The following is an 18,195-nucleotide window of genomic DNA, read 5'->3' as shown; positions in this document are numbered from 1 at the left end:
ATTAGAGGTATGTTTTTACAGTTTAATATGCCTAACTACGTATCGTAAATTGCAATAATTTACTATGCCTTCTTATGTCACAGTTCTTTAAATCATAAATAAGAATCGAAGAGAAAATGATTGATGAATTATAAGGTATTATTTTATTCACTACATTACACAATACAAAATTATATTCACATAGTATTATTATTTGTATATTTATTAACAAGGGTATTGCACAAATTAGTGGGAGACAATTAGAAGAAGATTGAAAGATGTTCATATTTGTGTTGTATAGTTGTTGAAACAAAGTATTGAAATTTTATTTGATTGTTTTTTGGGTAAATATTAAATTATTTTTTAACTATTACCTCTTTATTTACAATAGTGGATACAAGTTTTTTTTAATGACTATTTTTGCATAAATATTTTAGAACACATGAATATTATTTAATTAATTAATTTATTAATCACAAAAGTCATATATTACCATTGTCATCAAATTTCACATGACAACTTTTTAGTTTTAAAATTAAGAGTCTGAAATTTATGAATATCATTTTATAATTAAAAATCTCAAAAAAATTGTGTGGTACACACATGGCGCATGCATGTGAATAGTAGAAAGAATATGAATATCTTAAACACTAGAGGTTAGGGCTGTGCATAATTCGGCAAAAACCGAATTAATCAACCAAATTCGGTTGGTTCGGTTCGATTAATTTTTAATTCGATTTATTTTATATTTTGGCAAAACCGGTTATTCGGTTATGGAAAAATTACATTTCGTTTAACCAATTTAACCAAAATATATAATTAATTAATAATTAAATATAAATTATATAATTTATAATTAGGATTTCATAATTATTATATAATTAATAATTAAATATAAATTAAATATTAAAAGCATACAATTATATTTTTTTCTCATAATTAATTATAATTTGATGCTGTTTGCACACCCTAGTTGAGATGTAACATGCTTAAGCATGTACGAGTTTCTTTGTTAGAATGGGAGCTCCCACTTCGAGGGGGTGACAGTAGACTAACTAATTTTTCGGTGCTTTTATTGTACTTGCATATAAATTCATATTTCTTCTGATGGGAAGCCACCCGAGTCGACCAGCCCACGCCACTGCGTAGAAACAACTGTCCCCCATTTTGGCATTCACTGCACGCTCGACCTAGTCTCACACGGCTGTGATGGCGTTGATGCTTCTCCACCGTTAATGCACTCCAGATCACTCGCTGTTGTGGGGGTGCTGTGGGTCCTCACCTGATGCACAAACGAAGCAGCTGTGACCGTGCAAACGTCACAGCCGTCCAACTTCTCGAACTTGCTTGGCTTACGTACGTCTCACAAGGTTTCGAACCCCCTCTCTCTCCCTCTCCCTCTCCCTCTCTCTGCTTGACACAGAATCTGTGCAGATCGTCAAATCTGATCTCTCATCTTTCCCGGGTTCAATGATCCCTTACAGATTCCTTCTTCCAGTCACTGAGTCTCTGTCTCGTTCTCTACCCGTTTTTTCAGACAATTTCGGTAATGACTCTCAATTCATTCTCGTTCGCATTATCCGATTAATTTTGAGCTGGTTTGACTACTCTCACTTGATGACTCTCTCTTCGATTGTTTTTGTGTTTGTGGTATCGCCTGCGCTGAATTTTTCTGTTTGTTTGAGCTGAATTGACTGCAGAGTTGTTCATTTGCTTTACTCACTTATCTATGATTCTAGGGTTTTGAGTACATTTTCATGGTGTTGCTGTTTACTTTTTTATATTTAATGCTTATTTTTATTTTTTATTACTACTTTTAGGCTCAAACTTCATAATTCTGTTTCATTCCTGTATGTTTTCAATTCGGAGGCATGTGTTTGTGTGCGAATTTGGAAGCACAAGGTGTCATGGAGGTTGGTGGTGGGGACTATTGATGTAGAAGCTTCATAGAATCTTTGAAAATTACTGGACAGTTTGGAGAAACAACGCTTGTGCAGAGTGTGTTTGTTGTGTAGATAGAATCGATGGTTGAATGGTTCTAAAACTGTATAACAATAATACTAGGCTGATTCATTTTGTAGCACATGGCAATATTATTTCTGTCAGTTGCTTTCTGAGCTTCTTAGTTCCTTAACCACAAATTTTATTATTGTTCCAGTGTATATCTCACATTGTTTAGATTTAGATGTTTATTACCACTAACCTTTTCCATTCCATATGAATTTCAGCTCTGTAACTGAATAATTTATTTCTGTAATGGTTTCATCATTTCCTTGTGTGGTTGATGGATGCTAATGCCAATGCATGGCATCTTACCTTGCCGTGGATTATTGTGCATGTGTAAAGACAATGCACTGTTATTGAATGTAGTGATGTTTCACTGGGAACCTGTATTTCTGTACTTTATCATGTTACAAATATTGCACAAAGGCAGAAATCAGCTTGATTTTAGGGCTGTTTGATTTGCTGTATTCTAGAGGATTCATGGAAATGTGATGCTGGACAGAGTCCTTGTTTGGTTTGCCATGGGAGTTGGGAAATGTAAGATACCTTTGGAATGTTATATTTCCACAAAACATGGACTTCATTACCAATCCTTATCTTGGGTAACCTGCAGAAAGTGTCAATGCAGTATACATCAGATTCCCATGTTGGTTTAGTGTGGAAATCCTCATGGGAGGAATGTAAGAAGCCTAACAAATGTGATATTTTCACATTATGAGGGTGAAGCATAGGGGTCAGTGATCCACTTTGAAAGTATACAGCCTTGCAGGACTGCTAGGTTAGTTTGAGTAATTATTATTTCCAGATTAGGGTTAATCATAAGCTGCATGATGTAAGCAGATTCTAGCTCAGGATGGCAATGGTTCAGGCGTGTGTGGGAGACTACTGATGCTTTCGTGTTTTAGTGGGGGAGGGCTGCTGTCATGATGAGATCGGTAAGTATGTGTTGGTGAATGGTGGTAACTTTTTTTGTTTTTGTTTTTGTTTCTGTTGTTTTTTTTTTTTTTTTTTTGGGGGGGGGGGGGGGTGGGGGGGGAGTGGAGAGGTTGGACGCACTTGACTAAGGTTCTAGAAGGTTGTGTGGAGGATATTCAGGGTAGAGGTGATGTTGCGTGGGATGAGGTTACCAGTAAGAGGAGGAATTAATTCAAGCGATGTGATTCTTACGGGAGAATGGAAAAAAATAAAAATAAAAAAAATGCTGAAGGAGCTTGTGTGTTGTGGAATCTCTGTTTTGTTAGAATGGGGCTACAAATTAGAGGGTTAAGAAACGGAAGGTGAAGAAAAAATGGGGTGATGTGTTGGATTTTGAATGATAGTGATGACACTAGGCAGTTTGACCATGATGGTGGTTTGCTTCTTGATGAGTTTCAGAAATAATATGGCTATGTTTCTGATTCATCTGTTTTACTTGAGGATTTATTGATTGCTCCTCCATCTCTGATTCAAGGTTTGGAGGGTGTTCCTGTCTTTGAGGATGAGGGAATGGGTAAAGAGTGGAAGTGTAAGGACAGGATTCTGCTTGATCCTATGGAGGAGATAAATGGGAAGGAATTCGCCCAACAATTGCCGGATAAGATGGGCCTGTTGCAGGGTGATCCTGGAGGCAACAAGTTCTTTTGGATGAGGGTCATAGAGCTATGAAGAAGGGTCAGCAGGTATTAGCCAATCGGAAGGGTTTGGAAAGGGGCTTTCTTATTTATTTATTTATTTTTTAAAAGTAGCTTCTTTTGTTTTACTTTTGTTCTTTAGTTCATTCTTAATTTTGTTAATTTTCTTTATAATATAAACTGGCTTTGTGAACCGTTAGTGTATGCTGTTCTTATATGTCCCAATTTTGAGTGAGCCTTGATCCTAATCTGGGTTTTGGCTGATATTTTTGCCTCTGTTTGGCTTGATTTAGGACTACCAACATCCACAGACACGCGCGCGCGCGCACACACACACACACACACACACATATATATATTTGATGCTGAGAATTACTGATATTGTTTGTTGAGTTCTTATAAATCTTTTGCTTTTTGTTGCTTGTTCTTATCTTACATTGTCCTGCTTCAATTACTCCCTGCTAGTAAAACATGGAAAACCCTTCCCCCTCCCCCACCAAAAAAAGGAAGGATGAAACATGAAGCTCCTTGTTGTTTGTTATAAATTGTGTGTCACACTTGGCATCTTGACAAATCTCTTCTCTGCCTTACTATGGAAAACATCTGTGTAACCAGGATTATCCAGTTATTGTATGATCTTGCAGGTATGTGAAGGAGGGAGTGTCAACTAAAGTTGTTCCCTTACTATGGAGTCTTGCAATTGCATTGAGCCGCAATGGCCAGCTGATGAACTATTGATAAAATATCAATATATTTCAGATTTCTTCATTGCGCTTGCTTATTTTTCCATCCCTTTAGAGCTGATATACTTTGTTAAGAAATCTGCAGTATTTCCATATAGATGGGTGCTTGTACAGTTTGGTGCTTTCATTGTTTTATGTGGAGCAACACATCTTATAAACTTGTGGACTTTTACCTTGCATTCAAGAACTGTTGCTGTAGTAATGACCATTGCAAAGGTTTTGACTGCTGTGGTATCTTGTGCAACTGCCCTCATGCTGGTGCACATTATTCCTGATTTATTAAGTGTTAAAACTAGGGAACTATTTTTGAAAAACAAGGCTGCTGAGCTTGATAGAGAGATGGGCCTGATTCGTACACAAGAAGAAACAGGTCGTCATGTTAGAATGCTAACCCATGAAATCAGGAGCACTCTTGACAGGCATACCATACTAAAAACCACTCTGGTTGAGCTGGGTAGAACCCTGGCATTGGAAGAATGTGCCTTGTGGATGCCAACACATACTGGATTAGAGCTTCAACTATCCTATACCCTTCGTCACCAAAATCCTGTTGGATTTACGGTACCCATTCAGCTTCCTGTGATCAATCATGTATTCAGCACTAGTCGTGCTGTAAAAATATCACCTAATTCTCCAGTTGCGAGATTACGACCTCTTGCGGGGAACTACTTGCCTGGAGAGGTGGTTGCTGTGCGTGTCCCTCTCCTACATCTCTCTAACTTCCAAAGTAATGACTGGACAGAGCTCTCAACAAAACGCTATGCTTTGATGGTTTTAATGCTTCCCTCAGACAGTGCAAGGCAATGGCATGTTCATGAGTTGGAGCTTGTTGAAGTGGTTGCTGATCAGGTTTTGAATTTTTCCTCTCCCTGCACTTGACATTGCCTGCATTTATCAGATAGTATTTTCTAATGTTAAATTTGTAAGTTGATGCATTTTGATTTGAATTTGTTAGTGTTTTCATTTTTATGAGAATATTCTTTGATTGTTCTCTTTGTGAATGAGCACATTTGATTGAGTGTAAAAGAATGAACTCCTTGTGTCATAAATATGTGATATTGTGATGTTCATGTTGATATTTTTGGATCTATCAAATCCATGATTGTCGTGATAATTAAAATCATGGTGGAAGTTGGTGTCTTGGTTTTTGAAGGCAGTATTCACTTAATTGATGGAAATGTGGCTAATGATAAAATTCAGCCTAGCATTTGTGTGGGCATTCGATGATTTAGAGTTTGAATGTGTTGAATGCAGCTAAATTGTTACTATATATTATATCTCGGGGATTAAACTTAGCTTTTTTGCATGGGCATATGAGTTTTCATGTAAAGCTGAAGGCTAAACCATTTATTTGGTCCCTAAATTTAGAATAATTTCTATTTTTATCTTGAAGTTTTATGGCTTTTGTGAATGCATAAAATGACCTTTTTGTGTAGATTTTGAAATTGTCCCACATTGAACTTGCATGCGCAAGATTATGAACTAATTGGTTACTATCTTATATTGCATTAGCTCAATCTCGCAGCGTATGCCCAGGACTGGTTCTGGAGCTGTGGTGGAGTCTCCTTAACTATCCTGGTCCTATAATGTCGTAGAGAGCAATGGTTTGTCAGGCTCCAATCAAGGACTTAAATTTTGGTCGAAGTTTCGACCGAAATTTTGAATTTCGACTGAAATTTTGAATTTGGAGGGGTCTCAAAAGGGAATTGAGATACAGATTTGATTTTGCATAAATTTGACCGAACTTTCGAGATATCGGTAAATTTCGAGCAAAATTTCGAAAATTTCGGTTGTTCTTCCGAAATTTTCTGGAAATCATGGGGAAAAAATAATTGGAGGGGGGAATTTTAGTGCTGTTCTCTATGACTCCGCCTTTGTTTTGTTTTTCCCATGTGATTTGTTGGCTCTTTTTGTGCAAGTTGTGCACCCGTGAGTATATAGTGGAAAATAAGAGATCTTGCAGAGATGCTCTGCAGATGCAAGCCAACAATTCCACAAATTCATCAAGAGGCTTAAGACCTTACCGGCTACACAATAATGCAAACAAAAGGAAATTTTTTTCTATAAATTAGCTTGTAGCATGCATTAGGATACATACCTCAAGGTCCTTGACAAAAGGCTTCTTCTCTTCCATATTCCAAGTTCCACCTTCAAACTTAAAAAAAAAACCCCTAGATTTCGGCTGCCTCCTGCCTCCACCTTCGAACTCCGAAAAGCCCTAGCCTTCGGCTCCCCTCTAGTGCCCTGACCCTCCGACCCTCTGCCTCTAGCCTTTGGCTTCACCCTCCACCTCCATCTCCCAAGTCGCAGACTCGCAGCCAGCAGCAACACCTGCAATCTTCCTCTCAGCTCTCACAGAGCTGCGAACAGGGCACGAACCAGTCGAGACTCGAGACTCGAGACTCGAGACTCGAGACTCGAGTCCACCTCCATGTCCCAAGTTGCAGACTCGCAGCCAGCAGCAATACTTGCAATCTTTCTCTCGGCTCTTGCAGAGCTGCGAACAGGATACGAACCAATTGACTTGAGACTCGAGTCCACCTCCACGAGTAGCAGCAGGAAAAAAGATAGGCAAATTGCCTGGTTTAAGTTTAAAATTTGAAGTTTTAACTTTTAACTTTTATATATATTTTTATTTACTCAAAATCTCCCTTCTCCCCAATATATTTATGAGATTGCCCCTCCTTAGAACTTAGATACATTTTCCCTAATCCCTATTAACCTCTCCCATTTACCCCCTTAATCCTTGATTGCTAGTAAATTGTAAATAGTAAGTTTAGTAACTAAATAAAATTAGAGTAATTTACTATTTATTAGCTTATTATAGTATAAATTATAAATTATTTCATTTATTTGAATATTTTAATTTCCAAAATTTATTACTTAATATTAATTTTGTAAAAATTATCATTAATTTTGTAATTTTAATTTAATAATTTAATATTTCTCTTAGTTATTAATTTATCTTTATTTAGCATCTAAATATTTTTCTTTTAAAATTGTAGAGTAACATTCTTATAAATTTTTTTTATAAAATTTTAGAGTAATTTAACACCTAATCATTATAGCCTAGTAATTAAATAAATTAAAGTAATTTACTACTTATTAGTTTAATATAGTTTAAATTATTTCATTTATTTGACTAATTTAATTTTCATAATTTATTAGTAATTTTGTACATTATCATTAAATTTCTTAAAATTTAATTTAATATTTTAATATGTGTATTAATTTTATATTGATTATAAAATATCTTAAATAATTTCCTTTTAAAATTGTTGACTAATTTAATGCCTAATTTTTGGTTCATTGTAACCTTTAGGAAAGTAAAATTATCTACAAAATTGTTTGAAGGAAGAAAACAAGATCCAGCATAGGAATATGGGTACTCGATGCCCAATGTAAAGAATGGATTTATTTGCAAATACTGCGGAATACAAATGAAGAGTGGTGGTGCAACAAGATTAAAAATGCACTTAGCAAATTATGACCCACAACATAATATAAATTTCTACGACAAAGTACCTCCAGAAGTTAAGCAGGAAATGAAAATTGTTTTAGAAAGAAAAACAGCAGCTAAGGCAAAGAAAATAGAAAGAACGGAGGAAATAAAAACTGAACTGTGCGGGAACTTGATGCAACCACAGCAAATTGATGAAGAGGATGATGCTGACGGTATTGCATACCCGCCTGACATTTCTCCCTACGTAAGGTTTGCATACCGTCGAGCATTCTATGCTTCAAAACAGACGGAATAAGAAAGAGACCAATCTCGTAGGTTTGCAGGTAGCCAACAAGGAGGTAGTTCTGGGGCTAGTAGTAGTGGAGGGCGACCTCTGATGAGGTGATCTCAAAGTGTGAGAGAGCCAAAAATAGAGCCATATATTTTAAAGCCTTCTCAATATTACAAGTCAGACGCAGCAAAACAAAAATGCATATAAAATTTATTCAAAGGAGGTAAAATAAAAGAAGAAATGAATAGGTTGTTTTTAAAGTTTTTCATATATGATAATATTCCACCTGAGAAGGCAAAATCACCTCATTTTAAAAACATGGTATGAGGTTGCCAAACAGCTAGAAAGGGAGTTGATCTACTCACACCCTATGAAATTAAAACAAAATACCTTGATTTAGAGGTAAAAGAAATGGAAGGCCACGTAGAAGAAGTAAAGAAAAAGTTGGCCGCGTATGGCTGCACTGTAATGTGTGATGGATGGACAGACCCTACAAAATTATCCATCATAAATTTCATGGTTTACTTGAAAGGAAGCACAATTTTTTTAAAGTTAGTAGATGCTTTTGACAAAATAAAAGACCATGAATACATATATTCCCTATTAAAACATGTTGTGCAAGAGGTAGGAAAGGAACATGTTGTCCAGGTGGTGACCAATAATGGTAGTGCCCACAAGAAAGCGGGTCTAAAATTAATGAAAAAATTCAACTTATATTGGACTCCTTGCGCTGCCTATTGTATTGATCTTATTTTTTAGGAGATCGGCAAAAGAGAGGCAATAAGAACAATGATCTTGTAGTGGAGATAGATCACTAATTTTATATGTAACCATGAATGGTTGCTTGCTAAAGTGAGGGAGCACTGTCAAGGAGATATTGTGCGTCCAGGAGCCACACGATTTGCTACAAACTACATTGCCCTTGATAGCCTACAAAAAAAAAAAAAAAAGAGTTGGTTTAAAATCTCTATTCACATATGATGAATAAGTTGAGCATGCTCTTAGTCGAATAAAATATGGTGGAGAAATTGAAAGCGTAGTTCTTAACCATCAATTTTGGGATAAAGTGGCAAAAGTTTGTAACATTTATGAGCCTATATATCGAGTATTGTGTATAGTCGATAGTGAAGTGTGACCAACATTAGGAGTTGTATTTGAAACAATAAGGGTGATGAAAGAGGCCATTGAAGTAGGTGCAAGAAGTGCAAGATGGGTTCTCAAAGTAATCAATGACAGGTGGGAAAGAACCCTTGAACATTTCATGCAGTAAGTATAAAATATTTATAAATTTCAAGAAATTCATATATCAAGTAACTTATTACATATTTATATTTTACTTTAATTGATTGACAACTTATTTTTTAAATCCAAAATGTCATTACAAAGGTGTTGGGGAAGATCCTTATTTTCTTGATGCAATTCATAAAGTTTTTAACACCCTTGAGCCACATTCCTCTGGTTTGGATCAAATTGGAAATGAGGCATATTTTCAAAATAAAAATTAAATAAAGTAAGTCTTAATCCATGTTTAATTATTCAATAATTTTTTTTTTTAGATGATTCTATTTAGTGATGCTAAAAGAAGCTTCGGAGAAGCAGTAGGGAAACCATGACACCTGGTAAGTATTTATATATAAATATACAATACAAAGTTTCAAACTTCAAGTACAATCTACTAAGTACTAACGTATGTTCTTAAAATATCTTGCATAGCTGATTGGTGGATGATGTATGGATCAACTGCTCCAATCCTAAGGAAGCTAGCATTGCGCATTTTGTCACAAACTGCATCTTCATTAGCTTGTGAGCGAAATTGGAGCACATTTGCACTCATTCACACAAAGCAAAGAAATAGACTAGCCTACGCTAGACTTAAGCAGCTTATTTTTTGTTATTATAACATGAAGCTTCGAATAAGAGATATGGAGGCCGAAATGGACAAAGTGGCTGAACAAGATCCCGTGGACCTTCTTGATATATTAGTTGAATTGGGTGATGAGGATGAGTACCTACTTTTCCAGTGGATTAGACCATCCCATTTTGATGAATGAGACGGAAATCCCCACCCACATATGGCCAAGCATGCATGAGATGACTTTGGCATTAATGTTAATCAAGTGATGGTAGAAGAAGTAATATCTAGTAGTGATGATTCACTATTGAATCTTGGGTTTAGATATGGAACTTCATCCACTATGCCCTTTGGTGGTGATGATGATAATGATGACGACGATGCTAGTGGTGACAGATCTAACCCCGACGATAGTTGTGGGCAAGGTGGTGATGGTGGGGACTATGGAGGAAATGAGGGATGACAAGATTATAGACTAGAAGTGGAATACACACGTCCTCCCCAATTAGAAGATGAGGGTCCACAAAGAGAAACGTGCCCAATTGATAGGTAGTATAGTCGTAGAAAGGGAAAAAGGAAGATGCATCAAATAAAAAAGGAGACCTTTTCCCTTAGTTTGGAATCTATGAGTATAGGAACATAGCATGACTAATAGTTATAGTGGTTATGAATTTACACAGAACAACTTTTTACAATGTACATATGGCCAACCTTTTCCGTATGCATATGAGCAGGCACGACAATATGGAAATTGGCAACCACATGCGTATGGGTATGGACAAACAAACCAAGAATATGGGTATGACTAGTATGTAAATGCAAAACAATCCTATGGACATACACAAGAAATAGAACCTACAAGAAGACATCCTAGTACAAGAAGATCTTCTGGACGAATAAAAATTGCCATGAACCAGATGACTATGGAGGAGTATGAACAACACATGTACACTTTTACTCAGTATTTTGGAAATTATATGACATGGAGCGATTATTGTAAATTATATATGTCATCTTGAAATCCCAATGATAGGGATAGGAGAGATGACTTTGAGCCACCAAGAAAGTCCATGTAGCATTAGATCCTTAAATGTATGATATTTATTGAAAATGTAGTTGTTTAAATGATAACCTGTTGCCTTAAATCATCAAAGGAATAGCTTCAAAACTTTATAATCATTTGAATGTTCTTCACTTCATAGCTTGTTTTGTGATAGGTAGTTTAATATCCTACTCACAAAAAACTTGTCATATATGCATTTTTTTTAATGTATTTTGATACCATATTAAGCATAATCATATATTTTAATATTTCCTAAAGTTTTATTGTAAATTTCCATCATTTACTATAAATTTACGTAATTTCTTTAAATTGAAATTGAAATTGAAATTGAAATTTCCATCAAAATTTTCGTAAATTGAGACCATCAAATTTTCCATTGAAATCGAAATTTAAGTCCTTGGCTCCAACTAGGGTTCATTAAGGGAGTCCTGACCCTTTAGTATTTTTCAAGGTTGTTTAAGTGTCTGCTACATATCATTTCCATGTGTTGCTTTTCACCATAACCCTAATGATGCATGACAACATCAAGAATCTGCTGCTATGAGAGATAAAAAGGAGGAAAGGGGAAGAAGGAAGAAGAAAGAGAGGAGATACACGGATGAGTCACATGTTCAATTTAATTCAAATTCATCAACAACTATTCCTACATGGTTTTCACACTCTATTTATAAGAAAGCCTCTAACATATGAAACTACATACCCCAAAAATTACATTAAACTACAAGAAAACCCTAAAATTCACAAATATTGCAAACAAGCCCCCAAATACACTTAATATTATACCAATTGAACTAAACATATAATTAAACTAAACCCAACAATCCCTTGACACAATTCTTCTTAATTATTCTCCAACAAGGATCTTCCCATGGTGTTGCTTCTTGTCCTATGTCAATTCTATCTAGGATCAATAATTTGTCTCTTTATTGGTTGAGATTGACTGACATTCTTTCATTTGATGATGACTGCACACACATTTGTGTTGCCCTTATAAATACTCGAATGCTTAAGTTGGGGCCTTGACATTCTCTCACTCATTCTCTCTATTAGTCTTCCTAACTTTGGAATGCTTGTAAACTGAGGATTATCTAGAATCCCTTAAGCAATTTTAATGCTTGAGCTTCCTATGGATTGCTTGGTTCTTCTATTTGGTCCTTTATGCAACATTCATTACTTATGAACAATGCAAGTTTTCCCCTTGCAAGAACGCTCTCTACGTTTTGGTGGTTCCATTGGGGAGAGTGTGGTTGTGCATGATAATGGCTAAGAGAACACGAGATACTCGACCACCTCCTACCACCTAATATAGCCAAGAGATTTAGAGTCGGGCAGACTCGGGTGATTATCCTATTGAGCCAACAATTCCAAGACTTTTGCCACCTACATGGCCCAAAGGATGCTCCAAATTCTTTGGAGCCCTCCTACGAGACTCCATTGGTTTTCCTAATCATCCTTATTTTTACGAAGTACCCAATCAGAAACCTGTTCTTTAAACTCATCACTTCCGGAGTCCAACCCTTTAAAAAAGAGAGGAAGAATGGGCTAGTTTGCAGACTTGGCTTGGAAAAGGTTCTGGATCATGTGAATTGGGATGTCCTCCTTCATGTTCTTTGAGAAATGGATTTGGGGGGTTTGTGATGTAGGTGGATTCATCAATGTATGTCAATTGCATCATTCTCAATGCTTGTTAATGGCTGCCCGTCATAGCTTTTTTGATCTACTGGAAGCTTGAGGCAAGGGGATACCCTCCCCCCTTTCTATTTATCTTGGTCATGGAAGTTTTAAGCCTGATCTTAAACGGAGGCCTCCTCAAAGGTCTTTGAATTTGGATAAACAGGAGGGAAATGGAAGTCTTCCATCTCCTTTTCACGGATGATACTATTTTTTTTTTTGTGTAATTGACCCTCATTAAATCCTTAATTGTGTGTGCTTCCTCCTAGGTTTTGAAGTAGTCTTCAGTTTGAAGGTGAATTTGGGAAAAAAAGCAAGCTTATTCTTCTTGGGACATAATAAAGGGTCCACTCCTTGTGGGCCTCTTGGGATGCAAATAGGGGGCTCTTCCAATTACATATACCTTGCTCTTTCTTGGTCAATGCTAACTCTTCCTTCCCTCTCTATAAAACTATTTGGAAGGTCAGCTTCTACCATAATCTAAGCTTTTATTTGGTTGGTTATGCTTAATAGGATAAATGCTAATACCTTGCTACAGATTAGAAGGCCTTTAAAGGTTCTCTCCCCAGATATTTGCGTGCTTTGGTTTTACTGCTAAGAATCTACTCCGCATCTTTTCTTGCATTGTGATTTTGCATGGAAAGTTTGGAACAAGTTATTCAGCTATTTTGGATGAAGTTAGGTTTGTCCAGGGATAGTGTAGGAGTTTTTGACAATATCTTTTGTTGGATTTAGAAGGAAGAAGGAAGGAAAAAGTGCTATGGATTAGTGCTTTATTTGCAGTATTTTGGGGTTTATGGAAGGAATGAAACTTGTGTATATTTTCAGGGAAGAAATGAGCATTTTTGTTGGTGTGGGATAACATTCATTTTATAGCTTCTCTATGGTGCGTGGGCCATGGGTAATGGTAATTTCATGGGGATATGCTTCTTAGATATTACGTGGGATTAGATTTCTTTATTGACTTAGGATGTGCTGATTTCTTGGGCAGCTTTTTTACATTTTTTTTTTGGCTTTCCTTTGGGTTTCCTATACTTTGTTAAGGAGTTGTCTCTTCTCCTAATTGTACATCATTTTTCTATCTGATGAATTTTTTTGCTAAAAAAAAAATGAAATTGAATTAAAAATTAAATATTCCCATGCTGGCTGTTTCAGAAACTTCTTTAGGCAAACCAATTCAATATTAGTGTAGCTGGCGAAAATAGTTGACGAAGAACGGCCAAATATGGGTGTGCATGGCTGTAGTAACGTTAACAAAGCTTGTCCCAAGCATGATTTTATGCTTCCTAACATTGATATTCTATTAGATTCAATTTTGGGACATGAGATGTTCTTCTTCGTGGATGGTTTTGTTGGGTGTAGCTAGATTAAGATGGCTCACAAGGATGCATAAGAGAATGTCTTTAGAACCCCAATTGGGAATTTCTAGTGGATAATCATGCCTTCTGGTCTCAAGAAAGTTGGAGCATCCTACAAGAAAACTATGATTTCCCTCTTCTATGATTCGATGCATGATATTATATAAGACTACATGGATGACATAATAGTGAAATCCAAGGAGCAAGATCACTTGAGCACTTGAGGAGTGCATTCAATAGATGTTGACAATTAAAGCTAAGGATGAACTCTCTCAGGTGTGCTTTTGGGGTTTTGTCTTAGAAGTTTTTGGAAGTCTTGGTCTTGCAGAAGGAGCTGAACTTGGCCCCTCCGAGGTGAAAGCTAATATGAGAAATGCCTCCTACTTAAGAGCTTCATTGTGTCATATATAAGGAGATTCATCCCAACCTTGGTTAAGATCTCTCCATTATTATAGATTCCATTGACGAAGATGTTCCATTCAAGTGGGCATTCAAGCAATATGAAGCTTTTGACAGAACAAAGAAGGTCCTTGCTGCCTTGGCTGTTGTTACCATGCAATCAAGGACCTTCCCATGAGGCTGTATCATGCTCATGACCAATTGGGTGAGGTCACTTGGTTGGTAGGACTAGTTGGGTTTGTGGGTCTGACTGGTTGAATTGGTGATGCTTGCATGATGTTGCAGCATATATGCTTACATACACATATAGATGTATTTTACACTGTTACAACAATAATATTACACAGATAAGTCTGGAATGAGATAGCTTCTTGTGGAAAAAAAAAATTCTCATTTATCGTAACATAGGTACCGGTCTGTATAAATAGATGTACAGTAGGAGAATAGAAGGAAAGAACCAAGGAAAGAATCAAAGATGCTAACTTCTAAGGAAACTAAATATTCTTGGATATTCACACATTTACAGTCGAGATTCTCTTAGAAAAAATAGGAAAGTTGACTAAACAAATTTGAAACTTTCCAACACTCCCCCTCAAGCTAGCTTGAAGATATCTTCCATGGCCAGCTTGCTAATGAAGTTTTCAAACTATTTCTTCGGCAGCCCCTTTGTCAGTATGTCTGCTACTTGCTCAGTTGTCGAGATATATGGCAGACATATTACTCCCTCATCTATTTTCTCCTTGATAAAATGCTTGTCTACCTCCACATGTTTAGTTCTATCATGAAGAACTGGGTTGTGAGCGATAGCTATTGTAGCTTTGTTGTCACAATACAATTTCATTGGTAGTGAATTAGTAATCTTTAATTCTTCCAACAACCTTTTGATCCATAGTGCTTCACAAATTCCATGAGCAACAACCCTAAATTCTGCCTCTGCACTACTCTTGCCACCACATTTTGTTTCTTGCTGCACCATGTTACTAGGTTTCCTCCAACAAAGGTACAATAGCCAGAAGTTGATCTTAAAGCAGTGGTACTTCCAGCCCAATCTACATCAGTGTATACTTCAACCTGTAAATTCCCATGTCCTCCAAATAATAAACCTTTACCTAGAGTCCCTTTAGGTACCTTAGATTCCTGTACGCAGCCTCAAAATGCTCGGGTCCTGGTGAGTGCATAAATTGACTTACCACGCTTGTTGCAAAGGCTACGCAGGACGTGTATGAGAGAGATAAACTAGTTTCCCTACCAATCTTTGGTATTGCTCTCTATTGATCACTTCTTCAGCCTTAGCTGGTTGGAGTTTCATGTTCGGCTCTATAGGTGTTTTTGCTGCTTTGCATCCTAGCAGACCTGTTTCTCCAAGTAAATCAAGCACATACTTGCGTTGGGAAACAAAAATTCCTTTCTTTGACCTTGCAAATTCCATACCAAGAAAATACTTCAAGTTTCCTAAGTATTTGATCTCAAATTCCCGAGCAAGGATCTTCTTTAACCTCTCTAGCTCATTGCTATCATCACCTGTCAGAATTATATCATCTACATAGGCAATAAGGATAGCCATTTTACCTTCACTCGTGTGTCTATAGAACATAGTATGATCGACTTGACCTTGGCTGTAGCCATGACTCTTTACTACCTTCCCAAAGTGTTCAAACCAAGCTCTAGGAGATTGTTTGATTCCATACAAGATTTCCTCAATTTGCACACCTTGCCTTTGGCACCTTTCCTTTCAAATCCTGGCGGTCAATCCGTAAAGACTTCCTCCTCTAAGTCTCCATTTAAGAAGACATTCTTCACATCTAGTTGATATAAGGGTCAGTTAGAGTGAGCTGCTAGAGAGAGCAACACACAGATTGAGTTCATCTTGGCTACAGGAGCAAATGTTTCCTGGTAGTCAATTCCATATGTTTGAGTGATCCCCTTCACCTCAAGTCTTGCTTTGTAGCTTTCTATACTCCCATCAGCCTTGAATTTTACTGTAAATACCCATTTACATCCAACAGTCTTCTTCCCCTCCGGTAGGTCACCAATTTTCTAAGTGTTGCTAGCAATTAGTGCATCCATCTCTTCTTGAACAGCCAATCTCCATTCCGGGTGATCTAGTGCTTCCTGGATGGTTCTTGGAATAAATAGATGAGAAACATTTGAAGTAAATGCCTTATGAGAATCGGAGAGTCTATGATAGGATAGATGGTTGGAAATAGGATGTGTGGTATAGGTTCTAACTCCTTTCCTAAGTGCAATGGGTAGGTCAAGATCAGAAGAATTATCAAAACAAAGATCTAAAGAAGAAAAAGTACGTGGAGTATGTGAAGGAGGACCAATTTGTGTAGGTGATGATGATTGGCCGTGCTCTGGATTTGAAGAAATAGCTCTATTATTTTGATGATTTCTTCTTCTGGTATAAACACGAAGCTCAGATGAGGGAATATTTGATAGTACTTCTCCCCCTGTTTGTGAATCAGGTATTCCTTGTATAGGTAGACTAGGATTTCCATTATTTTCGCTAGTTAAAGTATCGGTTTCCTAATCCTTGAAAGAGTGGATGTCAATGTCAAGGAAAACTTTTGGAAGAGGCTTAGAGGTTTGCCAGAACTCATCTTCAGTTTCCTTTTCCCCCCCCTGAAGATAGTTATGGCCAAAAAATGGCTGGTTTTCAATAAAAACAACATTGATACTGATATGAATTTTTCTGGTCAGAGGGTTAAAACAATTGTACCCTTTTTAGTAGGAGCATATCCAAGGAAAACACATTTTTCTGCCCTAGGATCAAGCTTGGATCGAAGATTGGTAGGTATATGAAGAAAAACTGTGCATCCAAACACTTTTAGTGGCAGGTCTGATGTTATCCGACATGCAGGAAACAATTTTTTTAGGCAATCTAAGGGAGTGATGTATTTTAGCACTCGAATAGGCATCCTATTAATAAGATAACATGCAATTAATATAGCATCACCCCATAGATATTTAGGAACTTGCATTGAAAACATTAGGGCCCGTGCAACCTCTAACAAATGGCGATTTTTTCTCTTGGCAATGCCTTTTTGTTGTGGGGTGTCACAACAAGTAGATTGATGTTGAATACCCTTTGTTGAAAGAAACGTTCCTAAACATTTGTTAAAATATTTAGTACCATTATCAGTTCTAAGGATATTGATTTTCGTTTGGAATTGGGTTTCAACCATATTTTAAAAAACCTGAAATTTTTTTTCAACCTCAGATTTGGCACTCAATAAGTACACCCAATACAAACGTGTATGATCATCAATAAATGTAACAAACCATTTCTTACCAGAAGTAGTAGTGATTTTTGAGGGACCCCAAACATCACTATGAATTAAATAAAAAGGTTTGGAAGAATGATAAGCTTTTGATTGATAGGTGCTTCGGTGACTTTTGGATATGTGGCAAACATCACAATGAAGAGAATTGCAATCCAATTTTTTAAATAAGTTAGGAAACAAATGTCTTGAATAGAGAAAACTAGTATGTCCTAGTCTAAGATGCCAAAGCATTATTTGTTCACGTACAGAAACAGAACTAGTACTACTACTCAAACCCTGAACTTGTTTATTGTTGAATAAAGTCTCATTGAAGTAGTAGAGTCCATCAATCATCCTAGCACTGCCAATCATCCTCCCCGAGAGTTGGTCCTGAAATTCACAATGGGAATCAAAGAAAATGACGCAACAATGAGAATCCCGTGAGAGTTTACTAACAAACAGCAGGTTCCAAGCAAGTTCAGGGACGTGAAGGACATATTTGAGTTCTATTTTTTC

The 18,195-nt window shown here is 36.7% G+C and overlaps 1 protein-coding gene across 1 annotated transcript in view; it reads left to right on the top strand.

Moving 5' to 3' along the window:
* Positions 1-1,297: 1,297 nt before the first annotated feature.
* LOC131144605 (ethylene receptor) overlaps positions 1,298-18,195 on the top strand; it is a 56,338-nt gene continuing 39,440 nt past the window's right edge. The window contains exons 1-2 of the mRNA XM_058093338.1: positions 1,298-1,525; positions 4,238-5,185. Of these exons, the coding sequence (XP_057949321.1) occupies positions 4,280-5,185 (906 nt within the window). The 5' untranslated portion in view covers positions 1,298-1,525; positions 4,238-4,279. The remainder of the gene's footprint in view (positions 1,526-4,237; positions 5,186-18,195) is intronic.

The sequence above is a fragment of the Malania oleifera genome, chromosome 12 (genome assembly GCF_029873635.1).
Source record: "Malania oleifera isolate guangnan ecotype guangnan chromosome 12, ASM2987363v1, whole genome shotgun sequence".
Lineage (NCBI taxonomy): Eukaryota > Viridiplantae > Streptophyta > Magnoliopsida > Santalales > Ximeniaceae > Malania > Malania oleifera.
This window is presented reverse-complemented; position numbering and strand designations above follow the sequence as displayed.